General features: G+C 42.2%; 1 protein-coding gene across 4 annotated transcripts in view; it reads left to right on the top strand.

The window, feature by feature from the left end:
• Positions 1 to 16,679, top strand: part of MTA1 (metastasis associated 1) — an 81,581-nt gene that overhangs the window by 51,202 nt on the left and 13,700 nt on the right. For 3 of the 4 annotated variants that reach the window (XM_038183073.2, XM_038183071.2, XM_038183070.2), the window contains exons 12-17: positions 4,894 to 5,009; positions 5,825 to 5,976; positions 7,633 to 7,822; positions 8,215 to 8,304; positions 10,137 to 10,289; positions 11,493 to 11,528. In XM_038183073.2, coding sequence (XP_038039001.1) covers positions 4,894 to 5,009; positions 5,825 to 5,976; positions 7,633 to 7,822; positions 8,215 to 8,304; positions 10,137 to 10,289; positions 11,493 to 11,528 — 737 coding nt within the window. The remainder of the gene's footprint in view (positions 1 to 4,893; positions 5,010 to 5,824; positions 5,977 to 7,632; positions 7,823 to 8,214; positions 8,305 to 10,136; positions 10,290 to 11,492; positions 11,529 to 16,679) is intronic. The other variant, XM_038183072.2, reaches the window with a different exon arrangement.

Raw genomic sequence — 16,679 nt, 5'->3', positions numbered from 1 at the left:
CTGATTGGGTGAAACATTCTAGCAATAACTGGTGTAAAACTGTTTGCAAAGAGAGACCCAGAAGGATATAATTCAAACAACCTTATTTTTTGTCCCTGGCTTGCTTCCACTGATAGGGATTTCATTTGTTTGTATGATGTTAACAGAAAAATCTAGAGCGATGGGAGGGGAAAAGAGTAAGAAAAGCAACAGAAGCAACCTTCAAGGTTTGTTTATCATCCTACATGCATATTATACAGTGAAAGATAAGATCTATCAGTGAAACTTTATAGCTGATGTTTTTTTAACCTGAGAGTGTACTGCAAATTTGTAACATGAGGAACTGAATCATGGAGAGGCTAGGTACTCCGTGCAGAGTCGTGCAGGTAATTGAGGTGAGGTTCTCAGGTCCTTAGGCAACATCCTAGGTGTTGGACATAAATTGTTGTGCTCCTTCCAAGAAGAGCCCTGGTTTTGGGGCAGACGTCTGTAGTCGATGTGGCTGAACCCATTGTTTCTAAGCGTGGGTTTGTAAGGCATCCCTTAGGTTGGAAAACACCAATATGCTTTTGTGGTGAAAGGAAGATGTAAAATAAGCTGAATTCTGCATTCAGTTAATACTGAAAAAATGTTTTAGATGGGAATTGTGTTAAATAAATCAGTAGCAAAATCCTGAATGTATAATTCAATGCTCTTACTCCTTTCCTCCTGCCATCCACCAGTGCGACTGTAGGGCTCACAGAGCTTTCTCATTCCGGTCTCAGTGTTTCTTCTTCTAGTGTGTCCCCAGACATACTTTTCTAGCCTTTTTGGAACTCATATTCTGTTTTTACTCATCTTAGGGGCATCCTGTGCACCTCTTACTTGCTTCTATTCGATGACACTCTGGTTGGGTAGCTGCTGCTTTTTGGGATTAGGACATCTGCAAATCGTGAAGGCTGAGACACGCAATTTTGTGCGGCTTTCCTCTCTTTTGCTTTGATCTAGATGATATCAGAAGTGGTAAGAACAGCAAGGGAAGAATGAATTGCCCAATACAGTCCCCAGTCTCTAAAATATATTGATAGAAAATGTAAATTCTAACTACATCTGTCAATGCAAATTAACGCGTTCTGCTTGGAATATTTTATCCAAGAATCTCAAAGCACTTTCACAACCCATGAATGCTGCCTCACAAACATCCTAAGTAGGGGAATTTTTTCCTCTGCCTCTTTTAAGCCAACGGGGAAATTGGTCAAAGCTTTCTATCACTACAAGGAGAGACTGCTTAACAAGAAGATGATTCCTTTATGTGTTTCTTCGTTGTCCTCTGCCTGAAGAGCAGGACTTTTCTCCTTCCCTGCTTAATGGTGCAGAGGTCTGTTGTAGCAGGGAAAACTTGTAAGTTTAACGCTGGTCTTTCTCTGTAGCTGTGCTAGTTAAAACAGTGACCTTCACCACATTGTTGGAGAAAGCTTTTAATTTTCAGAAAGCATTGCCTAGCAGTCGTTAGACCCATTCTTAGAATCGTGAGAGCTGTGATGAGAGCTCACCACTCCGGTGCCTGGATAAGGAATCCAGACACTTGAATTAGATGCCTAAATGCAGACAGCATAAATGTTCCCTAAAAAGCATTAAACATTGTTCCTATTCCTTATTTCTGAGTCTTCATTTCTTACTAGTTCGAGACGCAGCAGAACAATTGTGTTTTCTTGAATATCTGGAAACATTCACTGATGGTGTTAAGTTTATAGTTACTTCTAAACCACTAAAATTTTATTACTGTGCTGTGGCTCAAATGGTAGTTATATAGTGAGAGGATTTCAGTGTTCAGCATGGCTGGGGAATATCTTCTGTTTTTTTTGTTTGTTTGTTTGTTTGCTTGTTTTGTGGTGTGGCTTCAGTGTATGATGGTTGTCATCTTTCTGCATTTGCTTTATCATCGTCATCTCTGGAGTTGAGGCTGTTCTGCATAGCGCCCAGAAACCTGTGCTTTGTAATCCCTCTTCTAGCATAACTGAGTGCTCCATCACAGCTGAAACCCATTTAAAAGGCTTCCACTCCTGATTTAAGAAATGGAAATGATAGTTTACCACGCCATCAATATTCTCAGTACCTTATTTGCATTTTTCACTTCAGCTTCATCAGTTGCCTAATGATTCATACAGTTATTCATCTAATTCTCTTGTTAATAGCTGCAGCAGGCTTTGGTGATATCAAACAAGTTTAATTAACAAATCACCAACAATCGAGGGCTTTTTGCTTCTCGTCAGATGAAAACAGCTGCCTAAATTTGATGGTCACCCACTGTGATGCTTAACCTCAGCTTGGGGCCAGGACACTTCGTGGTGCTTGTTGCAGCTCCGTTCGTTGCAGCCTTCTGAAATCTGAAGCGTGAAGTTACTGTCACAGCTACAGCGTGCTGATCTTGGGGAGCGGCTTTCACCCACGCACTGCTTTCACTTGGGTTTGAAATGCACCTTTGGTAAGGGTTCCTGGGAGGAGAGCAGCCTCCTTTCCTCACGTGAACCCAGTGCTCTGGCTGAGCATGCCAGCACATGGTCCTGTTCTCAGCTGCTTACAACTGCACCCATCAGGGCTTCCAGCACACTGCTTGAAAAGCAAAGCCTTTTTGTGCTCTGCTGATGGATTTCTGACTCCTGTCGTGCTGCTTCTCAGAGGATAAACTGACACATTCCTGATGTCAGGGTGTAAAACTCAGAGTGGAGCCTTTAGTTTTCCTTGCTCCAGTCTTTATTCTGCCCGTGGAGCAAACCTGGCTGGTAACTGCATCTGTGAGGGCTGTTTGTTTTGCAGCATCTCGGTCGTGTTTGCACGTGGGGTTTGCTAGTGACTCATGGCAGAAGTTGTGCTGCAGCAGGTGACTGTAGTGACACTCCAGAACAAGATGCTGGGTGGCGTGAGCTCCCCTGGTCCGACTATCCCTTTGTTGCACTGTGTCTGCAGATCTCTTGCCATCTGTGGCATCCAAACCTCATGCCACTCTGATAAGAACCCCAAACCACTTTAATCCTTGTAACAGCCAGGCAAGTTAGTAAACAAAAGCAGAGGAAAACCTTATCAGGCTTATTAATCCAAATGCCTTTATTTTTTCCTCTCTTCTGCTTCCTTCAAGCTGTGCATGGGCTGTTCGATGTACTGAAGGAACAAGCTAGGTACAGGGTTTCTGCGCCACTTAGCCTCCTCAGCTTTCTCTTCTGCAGAAAGGCCCTGGACCTCACAACAAGAGAAGCATCATCAGAAGGCTGCCTGTTTTTTCTTGGAATAGGCAAATATTCTCTTACCCCCTTACCAATGTGCATACGGTTTGTGTAGGTCATTCACAGCAGATGTTTTTTTTTTTTCGTATGGAAATGGAACTTAACTGAGCATGATTAAATACTTTCAAATGAAGAGAAAGATGACCTCTTCTGACTGCCAGCACAGCATAAGCTTTCTGGCAGAGTTTGGGTTTGATCTGGAGCTGCGTGGGCCAGTTGCCTTCAGAATTCGGTCACCTGGAATTCCTTTGCTTTTAGGGGTCCTTGCTGAGAAGGTGAAACCAGTAGCAGTGCCACACTAGAAAGAATTAAATTATTTGTGTGTTTTCCCTGAATGCTGTTTTCTTTGAAGCACTCGACTGAGTGGAAAGTAACATGTTGTGGGCTACTTAAATTGGTGCGACTCCTGTGTCTGCAGTCGATGTGTAAGAAAATGAGTTTTCAGAAACCTATTTTACAGAGCCCATTTTAAGGTATTTCTGCTTGAATATGTGGATTTCCTAGTTTATTGATTGGAAATAAAAAGAATATGCCCACTCTGTTGAGTTTTCAGGTAAGAGAGTATGGGTGAAACATAACTGGCATTAGAGCTTGGGCTTATATTCAAAAACCCACACCAGAGGCTGCCTGGTTTTTGTTGCTTCTCTAAGCTAAGCTCCTCATCACCAGCTTGGAGTCCTTGTGTCTTCATAAATTCTTTGTGTATACTACTTCAATGAAACTTCTTGTGTGTCTCACCTTCTTCCATCCCCCAGACGTCCTGTCCCCGCAGTATGGATTCGCTGTGCTTCTTGTTCCCTCCCATGCCAAGGGTTTTGTGAATGTCTCCTTTTCCCTCTCTGGCATCTTCCCCTGCAGTGCCTGTACTCTTCGTACTGTTCTTCATGCCAAGGTTTTGTTTGTCCTTCTATTCCCAGCTCCTACCATTAACTTTTGTTCCTGAGTCAACACCTTCAGCAGCATACAGGGATGAGTGGAGGCGATGTTTTTGTATCAGCATCTATTAATGACAGATGTTGATGGACTTCTTGTTCTGTGGCTGTTAAACTTTTGGATTTTCTGCAATTAGCAGAAGCTTAGATGTTTCCTAGGAAAAGCTCAGATCATGGATTAAGACTTGATGAAAGCTCATATTCCTGATCACCTCTGTATCTTAGGTCTGGAGATGGAATTACTTTGTAGTAAGGCAATGTGAAAATATGTATGTGAGTGTAGCACAGGGTTATCCTTCCCTGAATGAAACAGGGGTCTGTCTCTGCCTGCTTCTCATTCTCCATCCCCTGTGCTGCTTCTTGGAGATTCACATAAAACATCTTTCATGTTGAGGACAGGGAGAGATCTGTAGACAGGATCTTCTTGCCAGCTTGATCAGAATGTTCAGGAGTGTAATTAAGATGCCTCCCTTGCCTCAATGGTTTGTTGTTTTAAAATGTTTTTTGTCTCTGAAATGGCATTGAACTAATGTAATACGGACATAGGAGAGTGTATTCATGAAAGACGGATTGCTGGTAAGTACAGCTCCTTGTTCTGAAAGCCACACGATGAACAAAATTTCAGCCTTCAATCTCAAATGTTTTGGGCCATGTTGTTAAGTCTCCTAGGAAATTGCATGCCTTGATTAATGTTTGTCCTCCTTTTTGCTTTGTGTTTTAAGTAACAAGCCAAACCCCAACCAGATCAATGTAAATAATGTCAAACCAGGAGTGGTAAATGGTACTGGAGTACAGGCACAGAACACGGGAGCAGGACGGGCCTGTGAAAGCTGTTATAGTAAGTGACATGCGGACATGGCACTTGTGCACAGAGGGCGAGTGCTGTATTGCAAGCAGTAAAGTAAATGCTGTGCTTGGGAGGAGGGAGCAGGGGGGAGAAGGCTTTGAAATGGTGGGGGGACAATTTGATATAGCAGCGTTCCAGCAAAAGTGGTTTTGGAGTTGCTGGTTTTACATAAATGTAATTGTAAAGTACTTAAGGGGGAGTTAGCTACCTACAATTATGTATGACACTTACTATTGAGCAAAGACTTTAATCACCAAGCTGTGAACTTGACAATTTTTTCATTATTTTAAAGTAGATCCCCAAATATGGGATATCAGTGTATTTGGTCTGCTGGCTGGTACTAATACACTAATGCTTGCCCTCCTTTATGGGAAGCCTTTAGAGATGCTGGAATGCAGGACAGCACAAGAAGTCAAGTCACAGACTTACCTTTCATTCTTCCATTGTAAAATTAAAGTATTGGGGAGTTCCTGGAGAGAATCTTCCATCTTTCCCTGCAGAAATTGTCTATTAGTCTAGCAAAACGAGAGCTTTCAGTTTTGTTGGCAGGGTGTTTTCCCATCCTAGTAAGCGTTTTTTCTGTTCATGTTTTAAAAGAGTTTTAATGTATGTAATTGATTTCACTGAAATAACAAGTACATTTAACAGTGGTGATGGCAATAAAGCCATCAGCAGGTTTTTAAGGTCTGTTTGAGATTTGCACTGTCTTTGTGTGGGTTTTCTTTTATGATAGTTCTAAAGAGAATAAGCTCTGAAAAGTGATCCTGTTTAAGGATATATATAATTTCCACCTTTGTTATCTCTAGCCACACAGTCTTACCAGTGGTATTCTTGGGGTCCCCCTAACATGCAGTGTCGCCTCTGTGCATCCTGTTGGACGTACTGGAAGAAATACGGTGGCTTGAAAATGCCAACACGGTTAGATGGAGAGAGACCAGGACCAAACCGCAATAATTTGGTAGGTATTAGCAAAAAAAAGGCTGCTTGGTGATCTTGTCTGGAAAGTTAGGTGATGTAATTTGTTATCACTTGTTCACTGTTCTTAAATATTTAAGAAAAAGAATGCCTTCAACCTCCATTGTTGTTCTTGAGTTTGTTTTTCTATCACTTGCAAAAGTTGGCATGTTAGCTTCAGCTCTATGCAATTTGTTGCGAAATACCACCCCCGCAGAAAGAAAAACCCACATTATTTGTTTAGCAAAGTAGCCATCAAATGCATGGGATAACTTCAGGAACTTCATGGAAAAAAAAATGGAATGCCAGCCAATGTTTCTGATATTCTCTTTCCATGATTTTTGCTGCAGGAGGAAGAGGACTAATTTTCCATAAAGGAATTCATTATTTCCTGAAAGCTGTTCCCTTTCCTAAGGCACATTCAAAATTAGATATCCCAATCAGCTAGCAGCTTTTTAGAGATCCCTTATCTTGTTATTCTTCTTCCTCCTATTTTTTTCAATTAACCCTGTTTTTTTTTTTAGTCTTTGATTAAGCATTTTGTGAGCTTCATTTTTTGTATTGTATTTATTAAAAGAAAATCTCAGAATTTTTCTGAATTTAGAGAAAGTTTAGTCTTGAAGCATTGTACATTGGGCTGACTGGAAAGAATGGCTGCGTCACAACAGCAGCTATGGAGAGAAGGAGAGTACACAGTGTACTTTGGTTTTAGATTATTTCTTTCCCCTCTCCTAGTCTTTCCTATTGCTGCCTTCCTTTTCTGTTTCTTTTCTTTAGCCACTGTCCTTTCCAGCATTCTGCTTACCCTCTGAAGCTGCTTAATTGCCGAGATAGCTGCCAGGTTTTATCAGCCCTATAGCTCGTTTGTTAGTTAAAAAGTATGCAAACAGTCTGAGAGGGGAAATCCTTGTTCTTCCCAGGCTGAAATTTCCTCTTATTTTCCGCCCATAGGCAGGTTTGAGATAACAAGATATTACTTTCATTATTTGATTGGTTTACTTTGTTGCTTTTATTAAAAAAGATACTGCTTTTGCTCTCTGTACTAGATAAATGTCTTTCTGTATTATTCTTTATTACATGTAGTGAATATGTGCGTGCTCTGTAAATTGAGTTCAGAGTAAGAATTTAACAAATTTCTGCAGCTTTGAGACAAAAAAAAGTTCTTGCATGCTGAATGTTTGCTTTGGGAAGTGAGTTTGTGATGTAAATTGGCCATACAGCTGCTTTCTGGTGTTCTTCTCCCTCCTACAAATGATTTGTTATAAGGAGTTTGCATTATATATCCAGAACCACTCTAAGCACCCAAAGTTTGGGAGTCTTGCTATTGACTCTGTAAGTATTAAATCACGTGATAGCATCAGGCAACTTCTCTTGGCCTGGCTTTTGAATCCTTGCTTTAAAATTGAGGACAGTACAGAATTGACTACATAGCTGTGAAGAGAAGATGTTTACCTTTGTTTTATCCCATGAAACATTTCAGAAGAAAATTGTTGATGGATAAGACTTAGGAAATGGTAAATAGCTGTGCTGAAAATATTTTCTTCTATAATACCGTTGCTGTTCATACGTCTGTGTATCAGTAGTTGAAAGTGATTTTATATAGTTTCTGTTCTTTAAAGCCATGCTCTTCAAAATTATATTTATTTTTCTTTATTTTTAGAGTCCTCATGGTGTGCCAGTACGAAACAGTGGGAGCCCCAAGTTTGCTATGAAGACACGACAAGCTTTTTATCTCCATACAACAAAACTGACAAGAATTGCCAGACGTTTATGTCGAGATATCTTACGCCCTTGGCATGCTGCAAGACATCCCTATCTGCCTATTAACAGCGCAGCAATCAAAGCAGAATGTGAGTGGTGATGCAGCTGGCACCTACTTGCAAAGGGCAAAGGAGCCCTTTGAGATTCCTTTACGTATTTAAGTTTGAGCTGCAGCTTCCCAGTGTTCTTTTGCTCTCAGTTAGTGCTCCCACAAAACCTGGCTCTACTTGTGGAGTGTTCTAACTGATGACAGGCTAGACAAATACTGTGAAAATTCATGAGTTATTTGTTCTGAAATACTCCTGTTTGCTGGTACCTTTAGCATTCTCCTGCATTTGCGTCCTGTTGCCAAGACATGCATGCAACCTGTAAATGCTCTTTATGATTGGAAAGCTCTTTTCTAAACACTTGAGTTATTCACTTAGTTCTACTACAATATCTAAGTGTAGTTGCCCTCTAATTCTTTTTGTTTGTTTTACAGGCACAGCACGTTTACCAGAGGCATCAGAAAACCCATTGCTATTAAAGCAAGTGGTTCGAAAGCCTTTAGAAGCAGTACTCCGGTATTTAGGTATTTAAAAAACAAACAAAAAATACCCTTGCAAAATAAACAGAAAACCCTACTAGCTAATTCTGCTAGCCCTTTCTTTTTCCCTTTTATTTTGGGTTTAGATGCTGGTTCTGGATTTAAAAAAAAATAAAAATAAAATAAAATTGAAGACCTCCCCATGAACTTCCCCCTTTTCCTGTCTGACAGACCTAGTTGCTCCAGTCCACTGTGGGCTCGCTGAGCTGCAGCTGAAGCTTTTTTATATGAGGGGTGGGACATGGCACAGTTTGCTGTGGTGTCTCATGCATGTGTGGACAGGTTGCCCTCTGCTAATGGAGGCATAAATGTCATGTTTTGGGAACAATTGGTCAGTCCGTTATTGCAATTTTAGGGCAGCCTGAAGGCAGTTACTACAGCTGGGTCCTCCAGGGAGCCTTTCAGGTTTAGCACAGCTTGTGAATCAGCTGCTGGCTGTCCTTGCGTAGGAGCCAGACAATGGGGCATATGCTTCTGTTCATCTTAATTTTCATCTTGTTTTCTGCTGTTTTCTTGAATACTTGAGCCTCTCTCACAGCTGATCTGTGGCGGAGTACTAAGTAGCGCTGTCTAGGACCTTAGTGTAAGTTTTTAGGTGTTGGAGGCAGCCAGATAACATGATATACCAGCTCTGACTACAAATAATTTTCCCTAGTGCTGCTGGTTGTTAGAGATACCCCGAAGCCAAGTCTGAGGGTGTAACCTCAGTCTAACAGGAGTCTAACCACGGAGAGCTAGCTTGGACCATGGTCCTTTGAAGGCTTCCAGATTATCAAGGAAATTGATTGCCTTTTTACTCTGATAAGAAACACTGGAGTTAATTTTATGTTTCTTTGAACATTTTTGTTGATGAAATATTGTAAGGCTGAGGGTTTATTAAATATTTACTGCTTCTCTGTTGAGTGTTGTGCTTAAGTGCTGAATACTGATGAGATACACAGACTGGGAAACCTTTGGGTATGTATGGCACGACCACATAAAGCAAATAAAGGGAGATTTTTTGCTGTTGAATAAAATCCCGCTCTTAATAGTTGTGGAGCATGTAACAATAGATTTTGAGATTTCACCTGAGCACAAATTCAGTAGCACCATGTCACGATCTGTGACTGTTGCACAGGGAGAGGGGAGTGAAGGAAGTGAAGGGAGGCTGATGGATTAGTGAGAATATAGCTCTCTTTTTGGAGCTCAGTGCACTTTACATCATATGTTACCCTACTGTTGGGGCTGAGAGATCCACTCATGTGAAGCTCTCACTTGCTGTTAGTTGTAACTTTCTCAAAACCTTTTCTGTTGGACAGCCTGTGCTTGGTCTCTGCCTCAGCCAAAAGGTTGAATTTAGGCTCTGTGTTCTTTCTAGTGGTGCTCTGTATCCTCACTTGTTCAGCTGGTTAAAAACTATATTTTTACAAACCTTGCTAACCTGGTAAAGTTGTCATTTTCTCAGAGTCTAGGGGTGCTGTGTGACTGCCCAAAGATGGCTTTTAATATAGAACAGGCCAGAAATTATACCAAATTATTGGAGAACAATGTTTTGAAAATAAATACAAGGTGCTCTTGTTATCAGCTCTTATTTTAGGCTAGTGATGTGGTACAGTGGATGTTATGAAATTGATTTTAACATCTTCAGTAGAAGTGAGTTCCTAAATATACTTAAAATGATCAATATAAATAGCAATCCTCAATCAAAATTACTGACTGAGGTAATTGCTGTATAAGGGGAAGTATACTTTGTCACTGTGGAAGTTTGCAGGTTGCTTTCGGGTTTGTAATTCCAGTATCTTCATTAATAAAAGTGACCCCTTGCTGTTCCACCACAGAATCTCATCCGTGTCCTCCGAAACCAGATCCTGCAAAGAGCTTATCCAGTTCTCTCAACAATCTGACTCCTGCCAAGTTTACGCCTGTCATTAATAATGGGTCCCCAACTATCCTGGGAAAAAGAAGTTACGAACAACACAATGGAATGGATGGTAAATACTTTTCTACAACATGTCTATTGTCTGTGTAGGCTTATTCTGTCCTTTCAGTATGCAAGGAAATCGTTTAAAATCATAGCCTTAGATATAAATTCAGTGTTTGTTATTCGTAGGGGTTTTATGTCTTTCATAGAAATTGCTTGTTCCATTTCAATTTTGGGTGTGACGTGATGTGTGCTGCCTGGGTGGTACATGCACGTAAGGCTACCATGTTAGCGGAACTCTTCCTAGCTTGACCAACCTTGCAAGTGGGGCAGTGAGAGAGGAACTTCCCTCCTTTTTTCTTTTTTAAATGAGCAGTATGAAGAAAACCTTTATAGCCATTTCCAGAGATGCTTCCTTTTCCTTGTGAGGTTTACAGCTTTTTAACCTGTAGGTATAGTAGCTGTGTGCTTCCCAGGTGGCTTTGTAATGTGTGGATCACCTGGGTTTCAGAAAAGCTGCCAGAGGCAGTGTGAGAGGCAGGCTACTGATTAGGTAAGGGAGGCAGAAGTGCCAGACCTGGCGTGCCATAAACCTGCTTCTGCCTTGCTCAGAACTAGAGCGTTCGCTTCTGTTGGCCCTGTCACTGAGAACCTCTTCAGTGAAATGTGGGCTTCGTCTCCCCGAGGATAAAAGGCATGGGGAAGGTGTTTGAAGTGGGAGGTAGACACAGGATGTTCTGGCCTGGAACGCGGGGCTCTGTTCTGAAGAGCTGTTCTTGCCTGAGATTGTCAGGAAGACAAAGTGCAGATTTTTCCTCAGATGAGGATAAAAGGGCCTATTCAAATGTCTTAACATGAGTAAGGACATGGAGAGGTATTTCTCCTTAACAGGGGAGTAGAATTATTAGCTTTCAAGGTGGCTCTGAGCGGGAGAGATCTCTACTGGCCTCCCAGGGGTGAGCAAAAGTTAAGTTACGTCCCCTTACAGGCTTTTCCTTAGAGGGAAAATGGATTCTCTCCTGCTGTGTCTTACTCCTGTAGAATTACACTGTCATAGTGCAGGATAATTGCACTGAAGTTTTGATGCAGCTGAACAGAATCTTTCTTATTTTTCACCTTTAGTTTTAACATTATATATGGCTGATCTGAAATATAATTACAGACGTTTGATATCTTACTGTTTCTGTTTTAACATTAAGAACTTTTTAAACTGCTGTTGTTCAGGTTGCTGATGTGATATTTTTCTCTTTTCTGTTCACTTGTGCTCTGTCAGGCAACATGAAGAAGCGCCTGTTGATGCCTAGCAGGGGTAAGACCTTGAAGCTGCGCTCAGCTTATGCTAGGACAGTGACTTTTAGTTTCATCTGCTGGCTTGTCTTGCTTTGTGGCTAATGATGCTGTGTGTACATTCTGTGTTGATGTCTGTGTTCCTTGGGTAACCATTTCCACCTGTGGTTATGCTGCTCACCTTCCAGGCTTTTCACATGCAGACAAGAAGTCATACAACCGTACTGAAGCCATGAAAAGATACATTCAGAACTGATGACCAATTTCTCAAGTTGACAAAACACTTTTCTTGCAGTTTTGTGCAACTACTGAAAGCTGTGATGGTTGGTTTGAAACTAGGTGTTATTTCACTGCTTGACTTTTAAGAAATCGAAGTTTCATACATCCTGAACTACATAAGATTAATGTTGACCAAAAGAAAAAGACAACAGTATTTGCATCAAGTCCCAGTAAATACAGTGCCTCTGTATTTTCTAGCATGAGCGCAGTCTCACCGGTGCGAGGCTGTCTGCATGTTCTCTACTTGCAGTAGAAAATATTGCTTTTAAATTTTCACAGGGGGAGAAAAACAAGCAAACTTTTTGACTAAAGAATTGTCCTGAGAAGCTTTAGTTTGGAATAATACAGAAAATGTACAGATGACGTTGCTTGTCCAAATCCAGTAAAACAGACCAATTCTGAATAGGTAGGCTATAGAAATGTCCATGTGAGACAGACAAACACAAAAACTTAGGTTTAAGCATTACCATTAAATAATGATGCTGCATGCCCTGATGTTAAGCTTTCTGTGTTTTGGCTGAGATAGTGGATGACTTTCCAATATATACGTGCATGCATACGTAAGTGCATGCAGAGAACACAGTAAAGATGAGGACAGTGATCTTTATGCTGTCTTGCTGTCCTTGGGAACTTACACTTTGATGCTGTGCTGCTGAGGCTTTAATGTGCTCTTACGTTTTGGAAAAAAATAACAAACTCTTCTGACTTAGTCAGTTTGGCTTCCTCAGAAGCTTTGTTTGGTAACGAGGGATGTAGCTGTGGAGTAGCCCTCTGAATTTCCACGGCTCCTGGTGACGAGCTACTTATGGTCATTGCTGCTGCTCCCTGCTAAATGTCCTCATCAGCAAGGTGACTGCTGAGTCACTCAGCAGATGACACACTCCTGAAGCATGGAGATGCTGGGGCTCGAAGGAGGAAAGAAGAGCTGACCCCTTCCCTCAGGCAGTCTCTGTGTAAAGCTGTGGATTTCATGACCTCAGAATATTTACTCACTGTAAATGGAGGATGTGTTTTAGTAGCAGTGTTTTAAAACCTGTATCTGCAGGTATACCTGTTTCATCAGATATATTTCAGCGTTGCACAGTTTGCATGAAGCAGATCTCAATGAGGTGCCTGTTCAGGCTGCTCAGAACGTGTGCTCCTGTGAACCATGCAGGAGGTGGTGCAGGCGCTGATGCTTGCTGCTCTCTGCTCTGTGCTCAACCAGCTGCTGAAAAACTCAGAGCGTTGGTTGTTCCTGTAACTGCTAGGTAGCCAAGTATGATTCAGATCCAGAATCTGTTTACCTGCTGGAGTAGTCAGTGTTGACTGGATGTTCTTGCGAGCAGTTCAGCTGAAACTTGTTGGTTGGGATTCAGCTGTGAATGGAAAATATTTGTCATGCTGCAGTTTCTACACCTGGAGTGTTTTCTGGTCCTGGGCTGCTGGAAGCTTTGCTGAGATGGAGCAGTAGGGGGATCACCCGCAAGGAAAGAAGGTTTAAAGAACCTCAAGATCTGCTGGGCAGGAGGGATCAGATGGTGAAAGTCTGGTAGAGGTGCTTGTGGCCTGGAGCCAGCTGTGTCGGTGCCTCTGTGCTGGCTCCCAGTTGCCTTGCACGTGAGCTGGTAAGCTTTGCTGGCTCTGGGCACATCTACCTAGTGCCTGCTGCCTGTGCTGTGCCAGAACTGAGGTCCTTGGCTCTGGCTGGAGTTGTACAGGCTTATTAGTTGGGTGGGATGGGTGAGGAGGAGGCATGGGGAGAGGGAAAGCACAAGTGGAAGCATTGTGGAGAAAGGGTGCAAAGCAGTGGGAGTGGTGAGGCCTCGGAAACAGAATTTAGGAGCTGGTGAGAGTGGTATAAAAGGATTGAAATGAACCCATCTATTCAGAAGTGCCTGATTTGGGGGTTGTAACAGTCCTAAAATGTATGCAAAAGATGAATGAGAGTTGTTATGACCAGTCAGATTCTTCTTTATAAACATAGATGCATTTACAGAGCTCCTATAGGCAGTACAGGAAGGGTGTTTGTATTTTTTTGGTTTCTTTTTTCCCCTCTACTTTTAGTGATACATGGTGGCATACTGACTTCTTTGGGTGATTTTGTTCCAGGAATGTGCTGCAAAGAAAAACTGGTGTTAAAACTACTGCATGGAGAGACTGAAAACAGTCATTCTGCACAAATCTAGGTGCAGAAAGACCTTTTGTCCACCTCTGTTGAAATAGTTCTCAGAGATGTTAACCTACTTGTGTGAATTACCCATTTTCTTCCCCTGTGTCTTGCTGACATGCTGTGTTGGCACCTGGAAGATATTTTATGGTTTGTGTAGGTCACTGTGTTAAAGCCTCCAAAATGTGGCAGTAGGCAGCTAGTACGGTGGGCTTCAGCTGAGATCTCTTGGCTGAAAACTGGTGATAAAAGCCTTTTGGTGCTGGGCTGTTACTTCCAGGCTTGTGGGGGAAGGGACCTGTGCTGTAAGGGCTGGTTTGTTGCTGAGCTGATGGTTTGTGATGGGTCTGTGAGGCTTTCCTTGTGGCCAGGTTTTAAAACGACGTGAAATAAGAGATGGGTTTGCAGGGAACGAGCCAAATAGCAGGTAGGGTTTTTGCTTAGTGTAAAGTATTAAGGTTCCTGTTTGTGTGTGTGGATATTGGTGGTCAGGTTTCTAAGCATTTAAACAAATGTCTTCGTTTATAATTAGGCAGTCCAATACTGCTGAAAATCAAACTGTGTGTAGGTTTTGGGGTGTTCCTCAGGCAGCGCTGCTGGAGGATCCTCATCTGAGGCCTTCCTACTCGGCAGTGAGGGATGGTGCTCGGTGGCTAGAGTTCGGCCCTCAGAGAAGCCTGGTTAATGAAGCTCCTTGAATTGTTCTTCTTTAAATTGAAACCTAAATCCTAAAATGGCTCTGTGTGTACCGAATTGCTGGCTGAGGTGGGGAGGTTGGAGGTGGGAGGAAGGCCTAGTCCGTGTGCGGGTACTGGCTGGTTAGCACAGGCTCTGTGAGGAGAAGTGGTGGTGGAGCAAAGGAAAGGCTGGGAACGGGAATCTTGGCAGTGAGAGGCCAAGGGTGAAAAGAAAGGAGCCTGCTGTTACCGAGCTGCAGCCTGAACTAGTACAGCTAATTATGGAAATGCTGGAAATTGCTGAACTTTTCGGAGTACTTTGGATTTTTCCTTTGAAATTCCTGTTTCTATCTTGCTAGTGTAACTCCACCTAAATATCTTTAACCTTTCTGTTTCTGAATCATCCCTGTTTAACACGGCAGAGCTGAACTTCTTTGAACTCTGAATATGACTTGTCTGGCCAGGTACAGAGAGTTTTGACTGATGCTTGAAGTCCAAGAACAGGAAAATACTCATCTCTCTTCTCTCCCTCCTCTCTATTTTAAAAGAAAGGTGTAGTTCTTCAATCTGTATTTTTGTTTTCCCACTTTTAGTCATGTTGGAGGCATTATTAGGCATACACTGGCCTCCCCAGCACTCTTCCAGCATTAGGCTGGCACGGGCAAACTCCTGCAGATTGCTATTTTTGGAGCGTGAAAAGTACAGGGAGTCTCATAAGCTGAAGAATACAGCGAGATGTTAAAAATGTATAAGTTTATTCCTTTTTCCATTAAAGTTTTGGAGCTTGCCTGACAATATTCACCATGAAAAATCCCCTAGGGAAGCTGAAGGGATGTTTTATGTCCTGGGCCCTGGTTACTTTTGTCCTTCCAGCTATCCAGCATGGGGTCTGTGTGATACTCTTCCATAGAGATTCCTCCAGGGGGAAGGGAGGGAGCACTCTTATTTTTTTTTTTCTCTCTTGCACTGTGTTAGCTTTCAACTAATCAAATTAGTTTTTCAGGGTCATCACGTGCACTCTAAAATTGGCTGAAAGAGAGAGAATGTGAATGAGTAGCCAGGACAAAGGCAAGGCTTTTCCTAGCAACGAACTTACATTGATAAAAACGGTAGTGGGTCAAGCTCCATGTAAAACACTGAAAAATTGGAGAGGGTTTATAGAAGAGCCATGAAAATGGTGAAGAGACTGGAAAACACACTGTATAATGGAAAACACTTCCATCAAAGCAGAAGTTGTAGATGTTTGTCTCTGCTGACAGGAGCAGCAGAAGTGTAATAATAGAGGGCTTTTTAGTCCAGCTGGGAATGGAATAATGAGCTGCAGTAGCCAGAAGGTACGGCAGAAAAACTTTGGCTGGAAAAAAGCTGCAATTTTTTGAGTGAGGTTAATTAACTGTTGGAATACCTTGCTCCTGCTACTGGGGATTTCTAAAGCAAAATGGAGCGTCGATCTAACTTAATGTGTTCTGGTTCATTGTCTCTCAGCTCCTTTCAGGGAAATGTGAATGGACTCCTGGAACTGGAAGCCTCGTAGCTTCATCAGGCTAGCATTAGTTTAATTATCAAGAGATGAGCATGAAAATGGAAATAATGTTCTTGATCAAAACCAGTTGTTGAGGGTGGGAATACAGAGAAGTCCTCTAGCATCAGCTATGTAGGAAACTAGATTTATCTGGAAGGTCTTTTCTTGGCTGACTTGGACCTTGCAGAAACTTACCTGGATGCATAAGCTGCATTAAAATTCCGCCTTTATCAGCAGTGGCACTGGCTGCTCTTCCAAAGATGAGGCCCAGGAAAATCTGTCCATCCAGGCTGTAAACAAGAAGGAATATTGCTCCTTTAATGAATAATGCAGTACTGGGGGAAAGGTCCTGGCTTTAGCTGTTGGTATCCAGATCAGTGTAATGCTGACTAGTGTCGACAGAGGAAAAAATGCTCAGTGCTGCTTAACGCAAGGACCGTTTCTTGCCAGCAGCAGCATAGCTGGGAAGAATGACAAGTTGCTTGAAATGCTTTTTGGAGACCCTAATAACCACATGCCTATGCAATTTCCTTGCTTTAGATTATA

The sequence above is a fragment of the Anas platyrhynchos genome, chromosome 8 (assembly GCF_047663525.1).
Source record: "Anas platyrhynchos isolate ZD024472 breed Pekin duck chromosome 8, IASCAAS_PekinDuck_T2T, whole genome shotgun sequence".
NCBI lineage: Eukaryota > Metazoa > Chordata > Aves > Anseriformes > Anatidae > Anas > Anas platyrhynchos.
This window is presented reverse-complemented; position numbering and strand designations above follow the sequence as displayed.